This window comes from Suillus subalutaceus, assembly GCF_016647625.1.
Source record: "Suillus subalutaceus strain FC151 chromosome Unknown DFJ58scaffold_8, whole genome shotgun sequence".
Classification (NCBI taxonomy): Eukaryota; Fungi; Basidiomycota; class Agaricomycetes; order Boletales; family Suillaceae; genus Suillus; species Suillus subalutaceus.
This window is the reverse complement of record NW_024540257.1, coordinates 187,766-212,436: the sequence shown is the minus strand read 5'-3', so window position 1 is coordinate 212,436 and position 24,671 is coordinate 187,766. Positions and strand designations below refer to the sequence as shown.

Below are 24,671 nucleotides of genomic sequence, written 5' to 3'. Positions count from 1 at the left end.
GAAGAGACCCATGATTCACTGTCTTGACAATGATGGGATCCTGGGTGGAGTAAGTCCAGAACATGGCTTGATCGCTGATGAGAGTGCTGGTGGTGCCGGAGTCAAGAATGGTGGATAGCGCACGAGCGGTTGCAGAGACATCATCATCAGGGACCTCATCGAGCAACTCTTCAATGCTCGCGCAGGATAGGTCACGCGTATGTGTGGCGTATGCAGCAATGGGAGGAGGTGAGACTGACGATGTCGTAGAAGGAGTGGGAGGTGTGCTCGTCGCAACTGCTGTAGTTTCCTTCTTCTTCTCGTTCTTCTTCTGCCAGGGCGCCTGTCCTGCCATACCTCCACCCTCACGATAGCAATGCTCCTTGTCATGATCTCCTGCGTCCACACCCGGTCGTCAAGCAAAAGACTCCCTGGGGGTTGTTCTTGTGCTTCCTCAGCCCTGTGATAGAATTGACATTGGAGGCGGATGTAGTTGATGCAGAGTTGGCGTACTCGGATCCAGGACCAGATGCGTTTGTAGGATGGATGTTGACCATGCAGTGAGGCTTCTGCAGTGATGCGTGCTGTGCAGCTTTCGAACGTGAGTGCGCTCGTTTGGAATGAAGCAGTAATGGGGTTCCCACTGCCAGTGAGCAGCAGAACTGACGACAGTAGCAGAGAAGCTGTCATGCATGCGTTGCTCGAGTTGCGTGCGGAACAGTTGCCACGCTGAAGGATGAAGGCAGCCCAGTAAGGATATTGAATACCGCTTCCTCATCAGAATAGGAAGCACCCATGCTGATAAGACGATCACGGCAACTGGTGTGTTGACCGACGTAGTTGTTTGCATCCTGCGCATCTTTCATGCGAAGTGCCTCAATGTGTCTTCGAATGACAAATTGAGAACTGACGTCGTTACGATGGAAGTGATCCTTAAGAATTTTCCAGGCTTCACGCGCTGTGACAGAAGTGTTGCGAGGAATGAGAAGATGAATGCTCGGTGCGAGTTTACAGAGGATGATTGTCTTAGCCTTAGAGTCATTGATAAGCCAGGCTCGCATAGCTGCCTTCTCGGCATCAGTAGGAGTAGCTGGAGTAGCTGCGACAGGCAAGAACAAGGCCGTTCCAAGGATGTCGCCCGGATTTGCATTTTCAGTTATGTGACACCAGAGGTCATCGTTCGTTAAGACGAGCTGCGCCTGCATCTCCCAGGGAATGTAATTGTCCGCTCCGGTCAACTCTGGGATGTGGTCGTATTTCCCCATTATTAGGACGACGCGTCAGAGAAGGAGTAGAACTGAATATTTGAGTTGTTTCAACGAGAGGGACTTCAGTAGTCTTCCAGATTTCGTGTCGTTTAGAACACGTGGCTCATAACCTGTTGGAAGAACACGCTCAGTGTTGGGGACAACAACTATATTGACGATCTATATACCTGTTGGAAGAACACGCTGAGATAGATCTAAGTAAGTGTGAAACTAGCAAGATAAGTGAGACGCGTACCTCAGTGTTGGGGACAACAACTGAGGGACGCTAACAGTGAGACGACAAGATATTTGTACTGTGCAAGAGACGGAGCAAGAATGACCGGAGAAGGATGCTACCATGCAGGCGCCAAGCGCGTCGCATGTGGTACGAGATGGCGAGGTTGTCTAATACCCTAATGTAATGTTAATCAATACGAGAACGGAAACCCATACTCCAACAATCCCAGCTATCCTCCGAATCCTAGTGCGCTGGGAGGTATACCAATGGAAGAAAGTGTACCAATCACACAAAACGGAAAAGGCAACGATCGATCGACAACACGGGAAATGCCGGCAGACAAAAGACAAAGATCCTCTTCGTCGTCCGAACAGGTTAGGATGTGGGCCCGCAACACGCTCACTGCAAACATCCATTGCAGCTTCCACTAATAAATTCGCGCTGCCGGCCTTATACCGTCCTGCAAGCTTTATACCCGAAGATATATGGCTTGCATGTCCGGCTACCATGAACGGCAATGAGCAGGCTTACCGCAATGTCAACCGTGACGGTGTAAATTTGATACTTCTAGGTGACATCATAAAAGGATGAGCTCATATCCTACATTGTACGAACCCTCCCGCAGTTGCCTTTCTGCCTTTTCCCATTCAGCAACAGCACCACCTTCACCTTTACTTTCCCAATCCCATAGGTCTACGATCTTCTCTTTCAGAATCTCCATCTCCTCTCGTTCGTTGCCTCGATCTGTCCCATCATAATAACCAGGTGCACGAAAATCGAACATCTTTCCTGCACGTTTCGATTCACGTGCTGCGAATTGAGCGAACGGGAGGCGGACGTCCTGGTATGCTTTCAGCGCGACGGGCACGTTATCCGATGTTGTGAGTGGGTGTGCAAGAAGGCGACCAAGTACAAAAGCATCCTTCATACAAAGAGATGAGTTTGCATGGTCTGCTGAATGAACATGCCATACCTCGATTGCCTGACCAGCTCCAGCGCCACAGTGGGGCATCATGGCATGGGCCTATGTACGCGATATAGTCAAAGGATTGTCGTGGCAGTAAAGAGAAACCCACCGCGTCACCTATCAGCGCAACTCTGTCGCAAGTGACTAACGGCAATTCATTTACCACGTGAAGCGCCCATCTTGAGGGTTTTCGAAACACTGCAAAAAATACACATAGGTCGAGGATAGCATAAACGTGGGCACAAATTACGTTCAGAAGGCACTTAGCATCAGGCTCGAAGTCCTGAAATGCTTCCTCAACCTCTTCTAGCGATACATCTGAAACCCAACGGCCTTCAAAAGGTGTGCCAGCTTTCTGTTCATCAGAAGCATATGCTGCGACATTGATCTGCGTTCCTTGCGAAACCGGATATGAGACCATGTGCTTTTAAGTGTTCGTCAGCAAGCAGGGACCAGTTGATTGTGATAAATTACCTTTCCCTTCCCGCAGAACTGCGAATTGAAAGTTATTCCCGACAATCGTGACCGCTTTCTGAGGACTTACTATAATGAAATTCTTCAAAGCTACGTTATTTGGATCCAATTTCGAGAGCTTCTCCGCTGGAAAGACGCTACGATAGACAAGTGTTCCGGTCCAAGATGGATGACTGTAGTGTCTTATCTTGCTTGGGTCTACGGTGTCTGGGCTTAGTGCTTCGAAGAATGTCTTCCGCACTGATGAGCGGATACCGTCTGCCCCTACTAACACGTCGGCGGTCGAGGTGCTGTCGTCAGCGAAGTAGAGGATGAGTGATCCTGGTGATTGCTTTTCATATTTGGTAAGCCGTTTATTAAATTGGACAGTGCACGAGGACGGAATGCTTTGCGTGAGAATGTCAAGGAGATCCTTGCGATGCATATTGGATCCCGGTCTCACTGTGAGAGGTCTTGTCATCTTCCTACACCCAGTTCGAAATAATGGCGTTCACAGACACGTTTTGAAGACATCAAAACCACCGTTTGGGGCATTAGACTTCCTTAATCAGAGACCTGTTGGAACGGATCAGGTTAAACGCGGTTGCGACATAGGTTCTCGAAACAGACCATAACTAGAGGAGGGTGGGGGAATTTTTCATACAATCCGAGTTCTACCATAACCTCCGCCGTACGTTGCGAGACTACAATCCCAGCCCCAACGGTCGTGATGACATCATGCGCTTCGTATAAGTCTATGTGGATATCACGCCCAGCAAACTTGCCAATCGTGATAGCGAGGATAAGCCCTCCTATGCCTGCACCACTGCATAGAAAGTTTAGTCTGCGTTCCGTTTGTGAGAGATTATCCCGAGTCCCGACTCACCAGATTGCTACTTGAAGTTTGGGAGTGGAGGATGAGAGCAACATTGGACGTGCGTTAGTCGAATTGGATTAGCATGGCTGAGTAGCTACGCGACTCCTGTCACCCCGGTCCTGAACTTGCTCCTCGCGGGTCTTCGTTGCGAGGGTAAATAACCTTGCTACTTAAGTGGTTAGTAGTACATAGTCCGGTTGCTTTATATACTTCTCGGTTTCTGAATCAGATTCCAAATGCCCTCATCGCGTGATGGGCGCATATGCAGGCACATTGCCTGGGTCCTATTTGAACTGGACTTATCAGACACATAAATGCGATTGTGCCCGTGCCTGCCTATGTAAATCATGCCTGCAAAATACCTGCGTCGCCTCGATGTCCTTGCTCGAGTGCGCATAAAGAGAAATGCTGCAAACACATACCAGAATGGAAGATAACGGACATCACGGATACATGCCATGGTCATGGTTCTTTAATCGTGGAGATTGTTTTCCCTGTTGATCGATCACGGTGAGCATTTGCAGTGTGCACCAGGAATCTACTGACAAAGACACACTTCAGTACGCGCTTCTGTTTTTATATCGATAGTCATTATCACGTACGAACTTAGAGTCATCTCACCTCCAACGAGCAGCGCGTCTAAAACGGCCGGCGGGAACGGCGGACTGGTGGGGGCACGCTCCACACCAGGGCATTCGCGTGCTCAGAGTTGCGACAGGGACGCAGGGAGTCCCTTAGACTAGACAGTATTGTCCTCCATAGAGTATAACTCTCAATAGGACAGAAATCGGAACAAAAAAAAAAAAAAAAGACACACTTCAGCACCATCTCAAGTAACGAAGGAGAGACGTTAACGAAAAGACAGTAGCGGGGGTGGGGGATGATTGCAACATTAATCCACAATATATAATCTTATGATGTATTTAATAACTTGAAGCGAAGATGGCGAAGATGGAATATGGGGTCTTTGCATTATGAATGACGTACTACGGAGGGTGTCCGGACTTCAATTGTGTGCTCAGGTTTTGAAGTGGAACCGAGAAAGATACGAATGATGAGAGGGTATCATGATCAGAAGATTACCTTGTACCAACAAGGTCACTATAGGCACGCTGAAGCTCCCTATAAGGTCTGTCCGTCCGGAACCCTCAAAACGACGCAGCTTTTTGAGCGTCAAAAATGTTAAGTCGGATAGGGTCAGTGGTCACGTGGTGTGACACGCCCGTGACCCCCGCCAAAGTGTGACATTTTCCCGTCGTGCAGCTCGTCCTCCTCTGTCCTCGCACCGCGCAAAACTGGGTGTATATAGACATGTGTAGAGGTATGTTAGTACTTGGGAATATCATCTAACTTCTAACTAGATTCTTAGACAATCCTTTTGCCACTGCTGGAAGCTTCAGTATCATCAGGAAAAAGGTCAAGTACCATTTGCAGCCTGGCAAGCTTTCTTAAATGTTTCTTATTATGCACATTAAGGCCGATAAGGCGGGATAAGGGGTCATTAAGGAATCCGGTGACTTGCTGATGCTACAGATGTTGACATGACAAGTTGATCATCAAACAAGCTTACTGGTCTACTAACCTTCCTCGGTCGAATGTGCGTTTATGCAACTCGCATGCAAAAAACTCATTGCTAGTATACAGTGATCATGATGTACCGTTCTCATACCCTCCATTGTACGAACCCTCCTGCAGCTGCCTTTCTGCCTTTTCCCATTCAGCAACAGCACCACCTTCACCTTTACTTTCCCAATTCCACTGGTCTACGATCTTCTCTTTCAGAATCTCCATCTCCTCTCGTTCGTTGCCTCGATCTGTCCCATCATAATAACCAGGTGCGTGAAAATCGAACATCTTTCCTGTTACGTTCCGATTCACGTGCTACGAATTGAGCGAACGGGAGGACGGAACGTCCTGGTATGCTTTCAGCGCGACGGGCACGTTATTCAATAGTTGTGAGTGGGTGTGCAAGAAGGCGACCAAGCACAAAAGCATCCTTCATACAAATAGATGAGTTTGCATGGTCTGCTGAATGAACATGCCATACCTCGATTGCCTGACCAGCTCCAGCGCCACAGGAGGGCGTCATGGCATGGGCCTATGTACGCGATCTAGTCAAAGGATTGTCGTGGCAGCTAAACAGAAACCCACCGCGTCACCTATCAGCGCAACTCTGTCGCAAGTGACTAACGGCAATTCATTTACCACGTGAAGCGCCCATCTTGAGGGTTTTTCGAAACACTGCGAAAAATACTCATAAGTCGAAGATAGCATAAACGACTCGGCCCAAATTACGTTCAGAAGGCGCTTAGCATCAGGCTCGAAGTCCTGAAATGCTTCCTCAACCTCTTCTAGCGATACATCTGAAACCCAACGGCCTTCAAAAGGTGTGCCAGCTTTCTGTTCATCAGAAGCATATGCTGCGACATTGATCTGCGTTCCTTGCGAAACCGGATACGAGGCGATGTGCTTGTAAGCGTTCGTCAGCGAGCAGTGACCAGTTGATTGTGATAAATTACCTTTCCCTTCCCGCAGAACTGCGAAATGAAGGTTATTCCTGACAATCGTGACCGCTTTCTGAGGACTTACTATAATGAAATTATTCAAAGCTACGTTACTTTGGATCCAATTTCGAGAGCTTCTCCGCTGGAAAGACGCTAGCGATAGACAAGCTGTTCCGGTCCAAGATGGATGACTGTAGTGTCTTATCTTGCTTGGGTCTACGGTGTCTGGGCCTAGTGCTTCGAAGAATGTCTTCCGCACTGATGAGCGGATACCGTCTGCCCCTACTAACACGTCGGCGGTCGAGGTGCTGTCATCAGCGAAGTAGAGGATGAGTGGATCCTGGTGATTGCTTTTCATATTTAGTAAGTCGTTTATTAAGGTGGACAGTGCATGAGGACGGGATGCTTTGCTTGAGAATGTCAAGGAGATCCCTGCGATGCATTTTGGATCCCTGTCCAACTGTGGAGAGTCTTGTCATCTTCCTACCCCCAATTCGAAATAATGGAGTTTACAAACATGTTCTGAAGACATCAAAACCACCGTTTGGGGCATTAGACTTCCTTAATCTCATATCTGTTGAAACGATCAGGTTAAACGCGATTGCGACATAGGTTCTCGAAACGGACCATAACTAGAGGAAGTGTGGGGGAATTTTTCATACAATCCGAGTTCCACCATGACCTCCGCCGTGCGTCGCGAGACTGAAATCCCAGCACCAGCGGTAGTGATGGCATCATGCGCTTCGTATAAGTCTATGTGGATATCACGCCCAGCAAACTTGCCAATCGTGATAGCGAAGGACAAGCCCTCCTATGCCTGCACCACTGCATAGGGAGTTTAGTCTGCATTCCGTTTGTGAGAAGATTATCCGATTCACCAGATTGCTACTCGAAACTTGGGAGTGGAGGATGAGAGCAACATTGGACGTGCGTTAGTCGAATTGGAGTAGCATAGCTGAGTAGCTACGCAACTCCCATCACCCCGGTCCTGAACAGTGATGCCGCCCGGTCGCGCTACTTGAGTTATGTAAGTTCTCCTTGCGGGTCTTCGGTGCGACGGTAAATGACCTTGCTACTTAAGTGGTTAGTACATAGTCCGATTGCTTTATATACTTCTCGGTTTCTGAATCAGATTCCAATTGCCCTCATCGCGTGATGGGCGCATGTGATGCAGGCACATTGCCAGGGCCCTATTTGAACTGGACTTATCAGACACATAAATGCGATTGTACTCAATATCGATTCAAGAGTGTGCTTGCCTATGTAAATCATGCCTGCAAAATACCTGCGTCGCCTCGATGTCCTTGCTCGAGTGCGCATAAAGAGAAATGCTGTAAACACATACCAGAACGGAAGATAACGGACATCACGGATACATGCCATGGCCATAGTCCTTTAATCGTGGATATTGTACTGCCTGTTGATCGATCACGGTGAGTATTTTGCAGTGTGCAACAGGAATCTACTAACAAAGACAAACTTCAGCACCATCTCAAGAGACGTCAACGAAGTAGCGGGAGTGCGGGATGACTGCAACGTTAACTTGAAGCGAAGATGGAATCTGGGGTCTTTTCATTATGAATTATGAATGACGTGAGGGTGTCCGGACTTTGTTTGCTTAGGGTTTGAAGTGGAACCGAGAAAGATACGAATGATAACAGGGGTACCATGATCAGAACTCGTCAGTAGGAACTTCGCACTTCGTCGTCGTTTCGACGAAGCTTTCCTGACGTATGACAGATTCACAATAGTCTTGTTGAGTGGTGTGCAAGCATGTGCAGGTACACGCAGCAGACCTTAGACGAGTCCGGACGCGTTTAATGGGTCCATGGACTAGCCAAACAAAGACACATAACGCGTCGGTTAAGTGGATTTAAAATCTTCACACATCACTTGAACAATTCGCCTCTTTTCTGAATTCACAACCCAGCCTCACAACAATGGCCGTCTTCGTTCAGCGCCCAGCACCAGCCTTCACAGCTACCGCAGTTGTAGAGGGTGAATTCAAGGAGACCTCCTTGTCCGAATACCTAGGCCAATGGTACGCGTCTCATGCACCAGACATCCGTGAGAGGAGTGGCTAACATTAGTATCACCTGCAAGGGTAATTCTTTTCTTCTATCCCATGTAAGGATCATCTTTCTCCTCAAGCGTCACATTCTCACCATTGCTGTCAAACACTAACAGGGATTTCACATTCGTTTGCCCAACTGAGATATTGGCTTTCAATGATGCGCTTCCTCAATTCAAAGCGCTGAATGCATCCGTTCTCGGTTAGTTCGGGTTTTTTTTTGGTCTATTAGACGCGTTCTGATGGTTTTATAGGTGTTTCCACGGATTCCCAGTATTCCCATTTTGCATGGGCGCAGCAACCGAGGAAGCAGGGCGGCATTGGGCCTGACCTCAGGCTACCTTTGATTGCGGACAGGAACATGACTATATCCAAGGACTATGGTGTCCTCATCGAGGAGGAAGGCATTGCTCTGCGTGGTTTGTTCATCATTGACCCCAAGGGTATCGTTAGGTGGGTTCTCTGTAAACCCTGAGGGGACTAGTTTGGTAACCGGCGGTTTTTAAACAGGCAAATCACCATTAATGATCTGCCTGTCGGTCGATCTGTGGAAGAAACTATCCGTCTTCTCCAGGCCTTCCAATTTGTGGTATGTTTTTCTTTCTTTGGATGTCGTAACGTTTCATTACATCTTTTGCAGGAGGCAAATGGAGAGGTTTGCCCTTTGGGCTGGACTGAGGGTGATAAAACCATCAAGCCGGACCCCAAAGGATCTATGGATTACTTCTCGACAGTGGATGATTCGGCCATCAATGGTCATGCGAACGGAAGTGCCAAGAAACGTCTTCGCACGGATTGATAGATGGGTTTACATGACAGCTAGATGTGATTACGGTCAACACTTCTCGTGCTATTAGAACACCAAGGTAGACTCTTGATATCTAGCCATATAATTTTTTGCATACATATATCTTGCATATCACCATCACTATACATACTTATATCCTGTCGTGGTAACACTTGACTTTCAAAGTCCAAAAGTTCATTAAGCTCGACGAAATGAAAATTAGATATAAAACATATCAACAGAGGGGCGGAAGCGCTGGGCAAGGGCGGATAGATAAACTTCTACTCTACTGTATCCTGGGAGAGGGCCAATGCTCGACTGTCATTCTTTCCTGTTAAACCAGATTCCACACAACCCAACGTCTGCCTCCGACGATGGATCCGGAAAACAAAATTGAATATCACTCAGCGTAGAGCAAGCTTTCGTCCACATTTTGGCATGTGTCCTCTCCGTGCCCGAGCTCACAAACTCGCTTGATAGGACAACGCCCACAGGTGAAGTAATCAGCATCGAAGAAAGGCCAAATGAGGGCGTTGTGGGACTATGAGATGACACGGACAGCTGAAGGGACGCAGACAATGGGGGCGTCAACAATTGTGACTGCCTAGAACGAAATGGTGTAGTGAGCTTGAGCGTGCGCAAGCCATTAAACCGCGAGATGACTGCATCAATAATGCCATATAGTATCTTCGAGCAAAGCGTCAAAATCAACGATTCTTGAATTTAGAAAATATTACTGACTTCGGCGGTGTCATCATCCATCCAAAGCACTTCCACCTCTAAAACGGTGAGGCCGCGGCTGTTGGCAGCACCACTACCTGACAGTATTCCACCGGCAGCACCTAGGAATTTTTCAACTGTTCGTTTGTCCACCTCGTGAGTGAAGACCACATCCAGTTTGGAGACACCCTGAATTGCACGGAGGAGGGCGGCAGGCCGCAACCCCGTATACAGCGTGGTGGTGATATCCAAAACAACAGTTTGGAGTGCTTGTCCCAGTAAGGAGCATATTGCCATCATGAGTCGTGGAGGAGCATGTAGTTGAGAGAGTGATGGCAATATAGTTTCTCGTGCGAGACCAGATGCGAATATGTGTTGATGGAAGGAAGATTCGGGTAAGAATGGGTTCTCGACGACGTTAGGGAAGGCTAGATATTGTAGGGAGGATTGATTTCTGAGGAAATGTAGAATGTCGATGATTTGTTCCACAGAGATTGTGTCATCCAGGATGACGAGTGTCTTCAATCGGAAAGAAAGAGAAGGCGACTGGGAAAATACTGGAACAAATGTCCGTAGGGTAAGAGATTCCAAGTTCGACATATTATGCAATGCGGTCGTGAGATCAAGAGAGGGTATAAGATGTCCGTCAGATGACGTCGTCGCTGGCCAAAAGTGACATGAGAAAGATTGGACCCTTGCAGCGAGAGACGGATGGGTGGCAAGGGTTCGACAAAGCTTTTCAACTTGTGGCTCTGATATCGATTGGAAGTCGAGTATCCGATATAATGTGTTACGTGACACGTCGCAGAGTTGAGCCGAAACCAGGGCAATACGGGGTAAATCGAACTTGGGCAAGAAAGACAGAATTGCCTCCAATAGCTCCACAGGAAGGCTCTGGATAGCAACGCCTGTATATGTTGCGTGTTCTGCAAACAATTCTGCACGAAATGATTGTGATAGATTCTTCAATAAAACGGGCAAAGACTTGAACACTCTTGCCTCACCTCCATTTTCATTTGACCGGTCTAGATCGCTGGGTGATTGTAAAGACTCCATTAAACTGGCCCTGCGTCCCAGGCCGCTGGGTCTCCTAATTTCGTCTGGTGATGGAATGGAGGAATCACTAGAGGATCGGGGATATGCTGCAGCGGCATCATGAATGAATCCAACTGCTCCATGGGCGCCCGCGGGGCTGGTGTTTTTGGACAAAGTTCGTTTGCGAGGGTTGAAGAGGGTGGTGACGCGTTTAAGAACACGACTTGGAGATTTCTCCTGGGGAACAGTACTAGTATCTGCTGCAGCGCTTCTCCCTCCAGCTATGTCCAGATCAGAAGATGGCCTTGATGGCTCCGCAGAGCGTCGAGAGAGGAAGTACATGATTGAACGTTGAGACCTGAAGAGCTTATCAAACGAAAAAAAGTGGGACTTGTTGATGGAAGGTTGATAGCCATACTAGAGTATTTTGAAAAAACCTTCATCCTGTCCAGAACAAAGAAGCTGCGGGAAAAGTATAAAGTCGTTCTCAGGTGCTGCCGTATACAAGAGTCATATATTGCTCATAAATCATACTATGTATGTATGCGAACGTTGACAACGTTGATGTCGAGAACCTTGAATCAAGCTTAAACTCAGAGCCGGCTAGTAGCACGCTTTCACGGTCATAACTCCAGTTCGACTAGCTGTTCAATAGTACTACTTGCTTTCCATGACATCATTTACGATACGTTCTCGGATGATCACCGCACCAGCTGGAGACGGGTGCAACTTTGGTCCGAATTGCACAAGTCTTTCGACATATCATGTACCATTCCTTCCTTCTTGTCAGGATTATATTGGATGGTCAAGCAATGGATTTCACATAGTATGTGTACGAAGACTCGAATTCTTCTTCTGTTATTTTATTAAATTACTTCTGGGACAGCCTGGGATATTTTTACCAACACTGCGTCATCCAGAGGAAAATGGATCAAAATTCGGATATTTATGTAAACAAATACTTAGGTCAATGTGAGGTCCGACGTAATCATTTGCTTTGAAATTGCTTCTAGTTCCTTCCTTTAGACATCGTTTGGCTGGTCCAATTATTTTAACTTAATCTTGTTCTCTCCGCATCGGCTACGGGTGGGCGTCCTTGCGCCTGCAATACTTGAAGTAAGCGTTAGATGACTTGGAGAAGCAACATCAATAAATTAACCTTCTTTACTCAAAACTCCGTACATGAGTCAGACAGTCTACACTCAAGTCGTCGACGTAGACCGTGACGTAGTAATCAAACCTTCCTGCCAATCTGGGACTGCCAACCAGTAGCCACGTTGTATGATGTGGCCTGCCGGCGGAACACCAACTCGTGGCCAACTTGAAGCTGACTAGCTGCAGTGAGCAATACCGTACTACTTCTACTACCCCAATTTATATTATCCTCCGGCAATCTCAGTCTCTCGATTCGATCGTTTTGGCTTCAACTTGAACCCACTAGTACGCATTTGGATGAGCTTACTTCCCAAATGCTAAGGTATATCATATGAACCCGTCCGGGAGAGTCGAGTCAACTCATCCTGCTTCTAGCTACTTGTTGGCAGCATTTCGCTGGTTACGAACCCTCTTTCAAGTTATACTCAGATCATCAAGGAACTCGGATGGCCCGTCATCCATTGCTAAACCCGACCGGGCTCGGGTAGCCTGGGTCAACGCGATGCAAAAGTTCGATACACTAGATCAGAATACAGATGCATTATCAGCCCCTAGGCATGTCCCCACAAGGTTGATCAACATCTTCACGGGACAAGTTGAAACCATCCAGAATGATACCACGAAGCGCTATGTCATTGCATCCTACCTTTGGAATCCAGACAGATTTTCGGACGCTCCGAGTCCAGAACACTATTGTGGTTTGTGGGATGACATACCCCAGGCACCCACATTCGACAATTGGTTCCGTCTGACTTGTCTCATGCATCCAAACATCGTTCAGGCAGTTGATGCAGAGGAAAGGGAGTTGGATCGTTTGCATTGTCCGTCGGAAGTGCCGGCAGGGCTATCTCGGGAATATCTACAAGAGATATTTTTCCTTGCTGCCAGGGAAGCTTTGTTGATGGGTCTTGAGTATGTCTGGATGGACAGCATTTGCGTCAACCAAGCAGATCCAGAAGATGTCGCGCACGAGATACCAAGGATGAGCGACTACTACAGCAATGCAGCTTGCTGCGTTGCTGTATCCGAAGCGCTACGCCGGCGCTATGCTACCGCCAAAGACCCTCCCGAAGATGACACAGGGTCAGAATCCAGAAGTGAACAAGCTTGGCGCAGGATTATAACTTGGATGAAGGGGTATCATGCCAAACGGGTCTGGGTCTTCCAGGAGACGTACTTGGCCAGAAAAGTTGTAGTCCGCGCTAGAAACATCCGAATCGACGCCAACGAAATGTTCAAGACTAGCGACTCGGTTTCGTCACGCTCACGTCTCCTTCTCAGCATAACGAGCGATGAATTTCCCATTTCTCTCCCAATATCAGATTGGGATCGCCCAATGTCACCTGAACTCTGTTTGCAGTACTGTCGCAAGCGAGACTGCGCATTCCTTCATGACAACGTCTACGGTATTCTCGGCCTATTCCCCCCAAAAATTCGCCACTCGCTTCCGGTGGATTATCAACTTTCACCAGGAATCATTCTCGCCATATTTGCCTACTTGAGAGTTCGAGACGGGGATTTATCTGCTTTACTTACGCTCCAGCATGAAATCTACGAGAGGGATGAACCCGGTCTCGGCATCTCGTGGCTGCCTGCGGGCTTTGGCTGGCAGCCAAAGGATATCTTTGGCGTTACGCCGCATGCCGAAATCTCGCCTCATGTTGACCCTGAGGGCATACTTCACATGTCTATGCACTATCTCGAAGTGGAGAAAGTTGCCATAAACTTGAGTTTCGCGTCGATTGCTGTAGAGCACGATGATCTCAATATCGATATCCACCTCATGCCACGCTATGCTGAGCTCTTCCGCCAAAGGCCGCCTCAAACCGGAATATATATTGTCGGGGGGATATTGGAACCTTCCAATAGCGGGCGCGAACCTTCCCACTTTGGTCCGCCTACCTTTCGACAGCAGATCGCAGATAAGGAGCGCAAGGAAAGATTGGCGTTTTTGAATCAGAAAGCGAAAGAGAGACGGGGCGAAGTTGTATTAGCAACCTTTGGGGAGCAGAGTTGGTCGTTTGATGAAGTTCCCAACTGGTGGTTCTGGCTTTTATTGGCAAGCGATGATGAAGGAAAGACATGGAGAAGATTCGGAATAGCTATCAGCCACGAAGTTAAGACTGGCTCGATCGCACGAAAGAGATTTAGTATTCGGTAGTGAAAATATAAACTACTACTACTGTGTAGATCATAGTGTAGAGTGCTGCGCTTTGGAGTATTTGCTAGAAATAATATATATCTACAGGGTTTGAAAAAGAGTGACAGCACCGCCTTCGAGTCCAGGACCAAGCATGGACCGGAGGCACCGGTGAGGATTCGCATGCTTAGGAAAGGAGCGAACACCGGTTCACCTACCTACTAGTAGACCTAGGCTCGATACCAGCCTGGCTTATATAACCACGGACAAGTCGAGTGGCGTAGCCAGGCTGGTCGATCTCGGAGAGATTTGGCAGGCGAAGCACGGAGTTTGAAAATGTGCAAGTGCCGGTTGTGCCGGTCGAAGTAATAGTGCGGCGTGCCACATAGTCTGTGACATAGACTTTACAGTTGACTATCAATCGCACAGAAACTTTTGTTCGTAGAGTACCGCATCTTTCTCGATTTGTGCTGCAGCACTAAAATTGAAATAGGATCCTGCAAATGATACCATTTGCTCCATATTATCCACCACCACTGCAGTATGCTCCACCATCTGAATCTTTAGCATGGACAGTGGACCCTCACGGCCCTCGACACAGAGGAAAAAATTCTCTCATTGCTGAAGATACTCCGTGGCATGCGGATGACAGCCATGGACCTCCTGCTGAACACCATCTCAGACAAGCCTAGCATGGCTGCACGGAATGGAACCTTCTTGCCTGGTTGAGTTTATCCAGCAGTGGAAATGAAGTGTGCTTCATCAATGAAGAAAAAACCGATGCGGTTGACAAAACAAATTGTGATCGAACAAATCCCATACTCCTCAAACTCCTTGACCTGTAATCCAGAAGTGCAAATTCCATGTGATGAGAGTAGTATTCAAATATTCAGCGTACATGATCTTTTTGAAGTGATTTTAGAGGTGTAACCATGATAGCCATCATCTTGGAGGAGAGAAGCAATGGTAAAATCATGCAGAGTGTCTTTCCAGAGCCTGTTGCTGCTCGGAGAATCACATGTTTGGACTCTTTCAAGATGAAATCAAGGTTTGTGAAGGCTTTGAGTACTTGCTGGAACTGTATGGACAACGACATGGTGTCGGCACAAACGGCACCTGCAATTTTCAAACTCCGTGCTTCGCCTGCCAAATTTCTCTGAGATTGACCAGTCTGACTATGTCAAGATTTCCCACTCTCAAAGGACATACATCAGACTGGTCACAAGTCTATTAGTAGACACGACTAGCAGCTTCAACTGAGTATCATCAGGATGAGTCAATACACCTGAGGTGTAAAAACTTTCCAAGGAAAAGCTGAAGCCATCGTGGGGCATGAAAGTAAATTCCTTTTCATTGCAAAATCAATTAATAGGGACACTCAAAGTTGGGTGCACACATTGCACACCGCACACCGCACACCGCACACCGCACACTGCACACTGCACACTGCACACTGCACATGCACATGCACATGACCCCCTCGCACATGCACCTCTACCCAAAACGGTAACCTTAGATAATTGTTGGACTTTGAATTAGGGTTAGTGGTTAGTATACATCCTGTTAGGGTTAGTTAGTTAGTATACATGAGTGGTCGGCATTGTTAAGCACAACTGGAGAGCATATGTTCCTATCCTACTTTTATATTTAGCAGGTTCATATGTGCTTTTGACATAGATGTGTTTGTCATATCTACTACAAGTCTCACCTCAAGTAATGCTACATCAATCGGGCTTCAAACATTGTTTGCTACTCCAGCCTTGACATCTGGCTACATGCGTGCCAAGCACTGTCACTCGTTGGAAACAAAATATCGACCGTAGGGGAATTACTCCTTGTTACCCGGACGGTCACTTTGTTTGTACACTTGGAAAGGCAGAAAGCAAAGAGACTGAGCAAGAGAGTCTCTTGTTAGAGTTTGAGGTGTCATATAGGCTCTTTGGAAAGGCGATTCTGGACTGGTTGCCACCAGAAGGCGAGCAATGGGGTGTCCCGCACTGAGAGTGCAGCGATTCCAGAATGGAGAGACTGTGTGGACTTGAGAGATCTCATTATCTGCAGCATAGATCCCCCAGGTAATGTTTGTTGGACTCTTTGAGTAAAACAGGCATACTGACTTCTTGGGTCAGGCTGTATGATGCTTTGCATGCATGCCATCTAACATTGAAGCTGGTGTTCGTAAGTTTTACATTCTTCTGTTCCTTAAGTTTACTCCCATGATGGTTGAAGTACCTACATGAAACATTTGAGAGGGATACCAATGAGCTGACATACTGAGTATTCACTTGGCAATGGTATTGGGGGAGCGCTGGAACCACTGTGAAAAACACAACCTGACTAGGCACTTGTAAAAATACTTAGCCAGTATATGTCTAGGCTCTGCCTATGCTGCTATACTTGCAAACAATAAAGCAAGAACATTCGACCTGAGGGAAATGCTACTAAGGACAACTCAAGATCGAAAGAGTGCTAAAGCGTGGGAATAGCGCATCGCAAGATAGAGCGCTAATGTGCGGGAAAGAGCAGAAGTCAAGAAAGCGGACACTGAGTCAAAGGGGGGTAATGGATAGTGAGTGAGATCAAAGGTATTGATTGCAAGGGTAAGGAAAGTCAATAGGGGCTATAGAGCGCAACTAAAGGGGTGATGTCACGAGTTCCAAATACAAACCATTATTCTTTCCTAAATACTCGTAAGACACCCATTAAGCGCCCGTCACAAGCGCCTGTTGTTAGCGCTCAGTCAGCGTCTGTACCTATAACCTTTCCAAACCCTAACCCGAACTTCTCTATTCCGTTAGCGCCTACTACTTCTATATCCGATATCCCTGATTTCGACTTCCTTACTCAAGCAATCAAGTCACGTGACTCTAGAACCTTCAAGAACCCTTGCACTGCTATCACACGTTCTATGACATCATAGTGTAATTATATTTAGAACATCGTACGATTCCCTTTCCTATTTAATGATTGGCTAGTTAGTTCAGATTCAGATTCAGTCTCCGCTTCAATATATGTATATAGGTAGCTCATTGTAGTCAGTAGTTCTCCAGTTCAAACCTCTTTTGTATTAGCTTACTGCTAGCAATCCTAAGACGTCCCTGCTATCCTTTCTTCTTTGTTAGATAACCTTTGTTTGAGTCCTAGTCTCCGCCCCTGCGTTAATTCGTTAAAAGGGTTGTGACATGCTTTCGTTCATGAAGGGATCTGCTGCTAAATGGGCGCAGTCCTACATTGAAGAACATGCCACTGGAACTCTCACTATGAAGAAGTTAGATGAAGACTTCACCGCCATGTGGGCACAAGAAGACCTTGAAGGCAAGGCAGTTCGGGAATTGGATTCCTTAAGACAAGGATCCTCTACCGTCCCAGAGTATACAGCTACTTTCAAACAAAAAGCTGCACACACCAGATTCTCTGACTATGACTTACGACAGAAGTATAGAGCAGGACTGCAAGACCGTGTCAAATTGCAACTCGCTCATATCGCCTACAAGGACAAAGATAACATGCAGAAATTGATAGAGCATGCGATCCAAATAGGACGAAACTTCGAGGAGTTAGATGCGGAGAAGAAGAAAACTTCTTTTTGGACCCCTAACAGGGCCGCAAGAAACTTCGAACCAAGGGCTGGTCCCAGAGACAGTAACGCCATGGACGTCGACGCCAACAAGCAGAGAGGAGCTCCCAAACCTCAAGGAAAGACTGGTTCTTTCAACTGCTACCGTTGTGGTGAAGAAGGCCATATGGCAAGAAACTGCAAAGGCGCTCCAAAAGCGCAAGTGAAGGCTACTGAAGTGCCAAAAGAAGACTCGATGCCCCAATGGTTTAAAGACTATGTGAAAGCCAAAGGAGATAAGGGTTTTTAGAGAGGTCTGAGTTAGAGTCTGCGGACTTGGACCCGAACAATCGTTTCTCCATCTTATCTACGTTCTCGGATGTAACAGAAGTATATTTGCGATCGAAATCAGAGCATTTTTACATTCCGATTACCTTGAAAGGAAAGAATCGACAAGCAGACGTAAAAGCACTTGTGGACTGCGGTGCATCAACATTATTTATCAACGAAAAGTTTGTAAAGAAGAATGATGTAATATGCCGTAAATTATTAAGGCCTATTCCGGTAAAGAACATAGATGGTTCTTTAAATGCCGCTGGATCAATGACTCATTTCGCCGAACTAAGTCTAAAGATCGGTGATCATGTAGAAGACAAAGCAGCCTTCATGGTTACAGACTTAGGAAACGATGACGTTATTATCGGCATTGACTGGTTAAGATATCACAATCCAGAAATAGACTGGAATGCAGGACAGTTTTCACTATCTAGATGTCCGCTTAAATGTATTACGAAAAAAGAACAAAGACAAAAAAATAGAGAAAACAGAAAAACACAAAAACAGACAGATGTAGTTCCGGATCTGATTCCCACAGAAGAGGATGACGATGAAGACATGGAGATGAAGAAGGCGACCTGTGAAGAGGTAGAAGACGAGGATAGTCCTGAAAGATGGATTAGATATAAAGCCTCGGTTGCCACGGAGCAGAAGGTAGCAGAAGAAGCTACGAAGAAAAAGAAGTCTGTGGAAGAAATGGTTCCAGACTGGCTTCACGATTACCTGGGAGTGTTCTCAGAAGAAGAGTCCAAACGATTCCCTGAAAGAAAGAAATGGGATCATGCTGTGGATCTTAAGGACGACAATGATCTTCCTCCGAACGCGAAACCTTACCCCTTGTCACCGAAGGAAATGGACACTTTGAAAGATTGGTTAAAAGCCGAGACTGCACTAGGACGTATTAGAGATTCACAATCTCCAGTTGCAGCACCTTTCTTCTTTGTGGCCAAAAAAGATGGCAAACTAAGACCTGTTATGGACTATAGAAGGCTTAATGAGAAGACGGTTAAAAACGCGTATCCGCTACCGAGATCTCAAGACCTGATTGATGCCCTTACTGGTGCCACGATGTACTCCAAGATGGATGTACAATGGGGGTATAATAATATTCGGATGAAAGAAGGAGACGAATGGAAGGCAGCTTTCAAAACGCCTTTTGGTCACCACGAACCAACTGTAATGTATTTTGGGTTGACGAACTCTCCAGCAACCTTCCAGACCATGATGAATGAAATATTCAGAGATTTAATAGACGGCAAAACAGTGGTCGTTTATATCGATGACATCTTGGTCTTTACGAATGGAAGTAGAGAGCAACACCAGAAAGTCGTGCGAGAAGTACTCAAACGATTAAAAGAGAACGACCTGTTCTTGAAGCCTGAGAAATGTAGCTTCGAGCAGTCTAAAGTCGAGTTCCTTGGGTTGATTGTGGAAAAAGGCAGTGTGTCCATGGACCCCCGTCAAGGTAGAAGGAGTATTGAAATGGCCTGTTCCCAAATGCGTAAAAGAAATACAAGCATTCATGGGTTTTGCCAACTTCTATCGAAGATTTATACTTGGGTTCTCAGACATTGCCAGACCAATGAATGATTTGCTAAGAAAAGATGCCAAATGGGATTGGACAGAGAGACAGCAAAACGCCTTCGATGAGTTAAAGAAGCGTTTTACAGAAGCTCCCGTCTTAGTAATGCCAGATGTTGAGAAGAAAATGAAAATAGAAACCGATGCTTCAGATTACGCAACAGGAGCAGTTCTATCTCAACTGATGGAAGATGGCCTATGGCACCCAGTGGCTTATTACTCAAAGTCGATGAATGATGCAGAAAGAAATTACGACATCCACGACAAAGAGTTATTAGCAATCATTCGTGCGTTAGAAGAGTGGAGGCACTATGTGCAGGGAAAACCCCAACATGTGGAGATCTGGACAGATCACAAGAACCTCGAGTACTTTATGACGAGTCAAAAATTGACAAGAAGGCAAGCCAGATGGAGTTTGTTCCTGGCGGAGTACGAATTTACGCTCCAACACAAGCCTGGTGTAGTCAATGACAAAGCCGACCATCTATCTCGGAGAGAAGACCACAGAGGGGGGGTAGAAAACGATAATTCTGACCGCATTTTGTTAAAACCGGAATTTTTCAAGATCAAAGCTGCTAAACGAGGCCAAATTCTCATAGAAGGAGAAAGTTCGCTCATGAAAAAGATAAGAAAGAGCACAGAACGAGAGCCCGAAGTAATGAAAGCGCTAGAAACGCTAAAAGTAGCACCGGTACAATTGCGCAGAGGAATCGAAGAATGGAATGTTGAGGACGGATTGGTGTTGTTCCGAGGACTGGTATACGTTCCAAATGATAAAGAGATCCGCCGAGAGATATTGGAGTTGTTTCACGACTCTCCACCGGCTGGACACCCTGGACGTGCCAAAACCTTAGAATTAATTTCCAGAAACTATTGGTGGCCTTTAATGACGAAGTATGTCCATGATTACGTAGACGGTTGCGATCGATGCAAACAGACAAAAGTGTTCCCCAGTAAACCAACGGGACCTTTACAGCCAAATGAAGTTCCAGAAGGACCTTGGCAAACGATCTCATGTGACCTGATAGTGGACTTGCCGAAGAGTGAAGGATGTGACAGTATATTCGTTGTCGTTGATCGATTTTCGAAACAATCACATTTCATTCCCACCACCAAAGATGTAGACTCGAAAGGAATTGCCGAGCTATTTCTAAAGAACGTATGGAAACATCACGGTACACCAAAGAAAGTGATTTCGGATAGAGGAACACAGTTTATCTCGAAGTTTATGGGACAAGTATCGAAAAGATTAGGAACGAAATGGTCTGCCTCGACCTCCTATCATCCCAGAACAGACGGACAAACAGAACGCGTAAACCAAGAAGTCGAACAGTACTTGCGCATGTTTACCTCGTATAGACAAAATGATTGGGTATCTTGGCTGCCAATAGCAGAGTTTTCACATAACAATGCAGTCACAGTAACCGGTCATAGTCCGTTCAAAGTCCTTTATGGATATAATCCCGAATTCACAGTATCACCGAACTCTACATCCCTTATTCCCGCTGCCGATGAGAGAGCCGATCAAATGAGAGAAGCAAGAGATGATGCGGAAAACACTCTAAAGATGGTTAATGAACGCATGAAACACTTCTATGACCGAGGAGTTAAAGACGCACCTCAGTATCAAAAGGGAGACAAAGTCTGGCTAGACGCAAAGAATATTAAACAACGTCGTCCAAGTCAAAAACTGTCAGATCGTCGTCTTGGGCCCTTTGAAATACTAGAGAAGACCGGCGAAGTGAACTATAAATTGAAATTACCAGAAAGCTATAAGATTCACCCGGTTTTCCATGTAGAATTGCTTACTCCATATTACGCATCTCAAATGATCCCTCATTCTCAACCCACCCGACCACCTCCAGACATTGTTGACGATCAGGAAGAATTTGTCGTAGAAGAAGTACTAGATAGCCGACAGTTCCGAGGAAAAGTGCAATACCGAGTAAAATGGGAAGGATATCCGATAGAAGAGTCGACATGGGAGCCAGAAGAAAACGTTAAAAACTCCCCGATTCTCATTGCGGAATTCCATAAGAAGAATCCCACGGCTGCCAAATCCAAACGAATTCTTGGATCTATTCTAGATACGGATGCATTCAAACAGTGGAGAGAGAAAAACATCCGACCATCCTACATTCGCGATGATGCTCATCCTAGAGAGGGGGTAATGTCACGAGTTCCAAATACAAACCATTATTCTTTCCTAAATACTCGTAAGACACCCATTAAGCACCCGTCACAAGCGCCTGTTGTTAGCGCTCAGTCAGCGTCTGTACCTATAACCTTTCCAAACCCTAACCCGAACTTCTCTATTCCGTTAGCGCCTACTACTTCTATATCCGATATCCCTGATTTCGACTTCCTTACTCAAGCAATCAAGTCACATGACTCTAGAACCTTCAAGAACCCTTGCACTGCTATCACACGTTCTATGACATCATAGTGTAATTATATTTAGAACATCGTACGATTCCCTTTCCTATTTAATGATTGGCTAGTTAGTTCAGATTCAGATTCAGTCTCCGCTTCAATATATGTATATAGGTAGCTCATTGTAGTCAGTAGTTCTCCAGTTCAAACCTCTTTTGTATTAGCTTACTGCTAGCAATCCTAAGACGTCCCTGCTATCCTTTCTTCTTTGTTAGATAACCTTTGTTTGAGTCCTAGTCTCCGCCCCTGCGTTAATTCGTTAAAAGGGTTGTGACAGGTGACTACTTCTAGTAAAACCTAAGGGAAAGGAATTACAGTAGAAGGGAAGTAATGTCAAAGTAGTCACCATAGGCTTCTTATACTAGTAAACTATACCATCTCAGACTCAGAAGGAATAGGATGTACATGTAATAAGACTGTAGCACTTGTTACAAACTCAAGGCAAGGCAAATTACATACCAATGAGGTAGGATGGACAATGGATGGATTCCGACGTTCCAAGTGGATACTAGAGCATGAGAACAGTGTGCTGGATAAGCGCTAAGCGCAGGAACAAGTGCTAGATAGAGCGGACATGTGCTAATGGGCCTAAAACACATTGCTGGTAGTTCTGACAGTGCTATAAGTGCGGGAATAGTGTAGGATAAGTCGTGGGAACATGAGTAGTGCTGCAGGAATGTGCGCACATAGTGCGGGAAAGTGCAGAATAGCGTCGGACAAGGGTTATGGCTGAGACAAGTGAAGACTGCTGATAGGGGAGTGGTGAATAATATGAGGGATAACTTTGGTCCACCCATTGAACACTTATGCAGGTATACATGCCTAGCACCAATATGATTGTCACACTGCTCACCAAGATGGCGAGTCGAAAGTCCTGTCACACAAGTGTACAAAAATATCCCCAGCTGTTCTTCTATAGAGACACCATTATGAGACTGATGTATACCGTATTGCTTGAGAATACAGACCAAGGCTTCAAATACTTCTAAATTAATGCTGAGGTTGTGGCAGATTGTTAAGACCGTAGCTCAAGGGTTGACAGATCCGAAGGGCTTGGCCTCAGCTCATGCGCTGTGCCCCTTACCCGAGTTCGTGCCCTTAATTTCAGAATGGAGTCCAGATGGAATCTGACGAAGTCCGAAGGACTTCCAGAGGCTGGCTACTCTAGTAGAGTGCTAGAGGACTTCCGGATGAGTGTGAAAAACTTCCGGAGGAGTATAGGAGACTCTGGAGGAGTTTCATCCACTGTATTAGATCCAAAGGTAAGACTTCCCAAGGTAAGTTCCCTAGATAGAAACACATAGAGGATAGGCTGCAAGGGACAGAGTCTAAAGCAGGATAGGATAGGAGGAGTGGTCCGAAGGACAGGACATCCAGAGGTCCGAAGGTTAAGACGTCCAGAGGGTACAACATCTGAAGGTTACATTGTCCGAAGGTTTCGTTGTCCAAAGGTTTCGTTGTCCAAAGGTTATGACGTCCGAAGGTTACGATGTCCGAAGGTCCAAAGGTTAGGAGGACCGGAGGAGCGGATAGGATTAGGACAGGAGGAGAAAGGCTACTATGGACAAGGTCCGGAGTAGAAACAAACAGAGGTAGACTACACTTAAGTAGAGACGGAGTTGACAGGAAGTAGACAGAAGTCTCAGAAAGACAGGAAGTGCTGGAAAGGCAAAACTCTGGCTTAGGGAGTCAATCCCTAAGCATGGATGTAGATGGAAGGATAAATCTGGAGGACCAGAAAGTCGGCCTAGGGAAGGATTCCCTAGGCCTAAGGACACTAAGACAGACCAAAGTCCAAGACAAGAATGAGTGAAGTCTAATATGATATTCGAACTAAGGAAACTTTACAGGAGTTGTACAGAGGTTTATATACTGGAAGGGATCCGAGAGGATCAGTAAGCTGAACACAAATGCTATGTATGAGCATGTGGAAACATATTGGTAAGTATGAGCGGAACATAAGTAAATGAACTCGGAGATGAACAGAGTACAAGGATCAATAAGCAAGACGGAAACACAGATAACCGAAGTCTGGAGTCAAGGGGATTACCATAAGGAGATAGACGCTGATTTAAGGTTTGAGCTTTGGATATGAGTATAGGTCAGATCCGGAGGTCTAGAGATATTGGATGAAGTGTCTGGATGTCAGATGAGTGGATCCGGAGATCTAGGTAAAGACGGAACTAGGATAAGGATCATGGATATAGACCGGTGTCTTACTACTTAAGGGTCTTATATGGAATGCGTATATAGTGACAACACAACTATACAGGGATAAGACTACTTGCCAGTCCTTAAGTACACGGTCTATGACTTTTCTAGTTTTCGTGGTAGATAATGTGTGAGTTCTTGGGAGGATTTACTGACGTGTCCTCTTCTTGTCTTTCTCATGGTTTCAGTGATATGAAGTTTCTCAGTGTTATATAGTCAACCTCTAGTTTAGGTAGTATATAACTAGTAGTAGAAATGTCTTAGATCTTACTTCAAGGCAACCTATTTGGCCTGCACTTTCAGAATCTTACTGGGTCTCACACGGTTTGAGAGAAGAGTGGAAAGTGGGAAGTTATCATTACTAGGTGCAAGATGGGCTCC

At 46.2% G+C, this 24,671-nt stretch overlaps 6 protein-coding genes across 6 annotated transcripts; 2 read left to right on the top strand and 4 right to left on the bottom strand.

Moving 5' to 3' along the window:
• Nucleotides 1-2,041: 2,041 nt before the first annotated feature.
• On the bottom strand, nt 2,042-3,712 carry DFJ58DRAFT_652377 (uncharacterized protein; the record flags this gene model as incomplete). Its single annotated transcript, XM_041381680.1, has 6 exons — nt 2,042-2,386; nt 2,438-2,488; nt 2,541-2,629; nt 2,675-2,855; nt 2,958-3,346; nt 3,496-3,712. Coding segments are annotated over 6 exons (1,272 nt in total), but the record flags the coding sequence as incomplete, so codon positions are not given.
• Nucleotides 3,713-5,303: 1,591 nt separating this feature from the next.
• On the bottom strand, nt 5,304-7,559 carry DFJ58DRAFT_762287 (uncharacterized protein). Its single transcript, XM_041388539.1, is given in 15 exon segments — nt 5,304-5,620; nt 5,742-5,757; nt 5,809-5,859; nt 5,913-6,002; nt 6,057-6,230; nt 6,281-6,298; nt 6,351-6,605; nt 6,652-6,736; nt 6,779-6,839; nt 6,893-7,043; nt 7,069-7,090; nt 7,144-7,259; nt 7,270-7,383; nt 7,396-7,423; nt 7,537-7,559. 12 exon segments carry the CDS (start codon nt 7,185-7,187, stop codon nt 5,409-5,411), a joined length of 1,179 nt encoding a protein of 392 aa, XP_041249303.1. The 5' UTR covers nt 7,188-7,259; nt 7,270-7,383; nt 7,396-7,423; nt 7,537-7,559; the 3' UTR covers nt 5,304-5,408.
• A 614-nt stretch (nt 7,560-8,173) lies between these two features.
• DFJ58DRAFT_469452 (peroxiredoxin) lies at nt 8,174-9,350 on the top strand. Its single transcript, XM_041380530.1, has 5 exons — nt 8,174-8,306; nt 8,369-8,392; nt 8,453-8,538; nt 8,591-8,789; nt 8,847-9,350. The coding sequence occupies exons 1-5, from the start codon at nt 8,206-8,208 to the stop codon at nt 9,133-9,135; spliced, it is 699 nt and encodes a 232-aa protein (XP_041249302.1). The 5' UTR covers nt 8,174-8,205; the 3' UTR covers nt 9,136-9,350.
• Nucleotide 9,351: 1 nt separating this feature from the next.
• On the bottom strand, nt 9,352-11,344 carry DFJ58DRAFT_469446 (uncharacterized protein). Its single transcript, XM_041380529.1, has 3 exons — nt 10,848-11,344; nt 9,865-10,781; nt 9,352-9,810 (listed from the first exon to the last, which is right to left on the bottom strand). Exons 1-3 carry the CDS (start codon nt 11,218-11,220, stop codon nt 9,445-9,447), a joined length of 1,656 nt encoding a protein of 551 aa, XP_041249301.1. The 5' UTR covers nt 11,221-11,344; the 3' UTR covers nt 9,352-9,444.
• Nucleotides 11,345-11,863: 519 nt separating this feature from the next.
• DFJ58DRAFT_762270 (uncharacterized protein) lies at nt 11,864-14,404 on the top strand. Its single transcript, XM_041388538.1, has 3 exons — nt 11,864-11,994; nt 12,066-12,355; nt 12,409-14,404. Exons 2-3 carry the CDS (start codon nt 12,348-12,350, stop codon nt 14,192-14,194), a joined length of 1,794 nt encoding a protein of 597 aa, XP_041249300.1. The 5' UTR covers nt 11,864-11,994; nt 12,066-12,347; the 3' UTR covers nt 14,195-14,404.
• Nucleotides 14,405-14,904: 500 nt separating this feature from the next.
• DFJ58DRAFT_722505 (uncharacterized protein) lies at nt 14,905-15,269 on the bottom strand (the record flags this gene model as incomplete). Its single annotated transcript, XM_041384892.1, has 2 exons — nt 14,905-15,012; nt 15,072-15,269. 2 exons carry the CDS (start codon nt 15,267-15,269, stop codon nt 14,905-14,907), a joined length of 306 nt encoding a protein of 101 aa, XP_041249299.1.
• Between the last annotated feature and the right edge of the window lie 9,402 nt (nt 15,270-24,671).

What these genes read in the sequence shown, in the direction of transcription:
- DFJ58DRAFT_762287 (XM_041388539.1), bottom strand. Translation starts at nt 7,187, where the DNA reads ATGTTGCTCTCATCCTCCACTCCCAAGTTTCGAGTAGCAATCTG. An exon ending in GTGCAGGCATAGGAGGGCTT is followed by an intron (nt 7,044 to 7,068) that starts GTCCTTCGCTAT and finishes ACGATTGGCAAG; the next exon opens with TTTGCTGGGCGTGATATCCA. An exon ending in ATGCTAAGCGCCTTCTGAAC is followed by an intron (nt 6,003 to 6,056) that starts GTAATTTGGGCC and finishes TATTTTTCGCAG; the next exon opens with TGTTTCGAAAAACCCTCAAG.
- DFJ58DRAFT_469452 (XM_041380530.1), top strand. Translation starts at nt 8,206, where the DNA reads ATGGCCGTCTTCGTTCAGCGCCCAGCACCAGCCTTCACAGCTACCGCA. An exon ending in GCTGAATGCATCCGTTCTCG is followed by an intron (nt 8,539 to 8,590) that starts GTTAGTTCGGGT and finishes ATGGTTTTATAG; the next exon opens with GTGTTTCCACGGATTCCCAG. An exon ending in GACCCCAAGGGTATCGTTAG is followed by an intron (nt 8,790 to 8,846) that starts GTGGGTTCTCTG and finishes GTTTTTAAACAG; the next exon opens with GCAAATCACCATTAATGATC.
- DFJ58DRAFT_469446 (XM_041380529.1), bottom strand. Translation starts at nt 11,220, where the DNA reads ATGTACTTCCTCTCTCGACGCTCTGCGGAGCCATCAAGGCCATCTTCT. An exon ending in CCGGTCAAATGAAAATGGAG is followed by an intron (nt 10,782 to 10,847) that starts GTGAGGCAAGAG and finishes CATTTCGTGCAG; the next exon opens with AATTGTTTGCAGAACACGCA. An exon ending in TGGATGATGACACCGCCGAA is followed by an intron (nt 9,811 to 9,864) that starts GTCAGTAATATT and finishes CTTTGCTCGAAG; the next exon opens with ATACTATATGGCATTATTGA.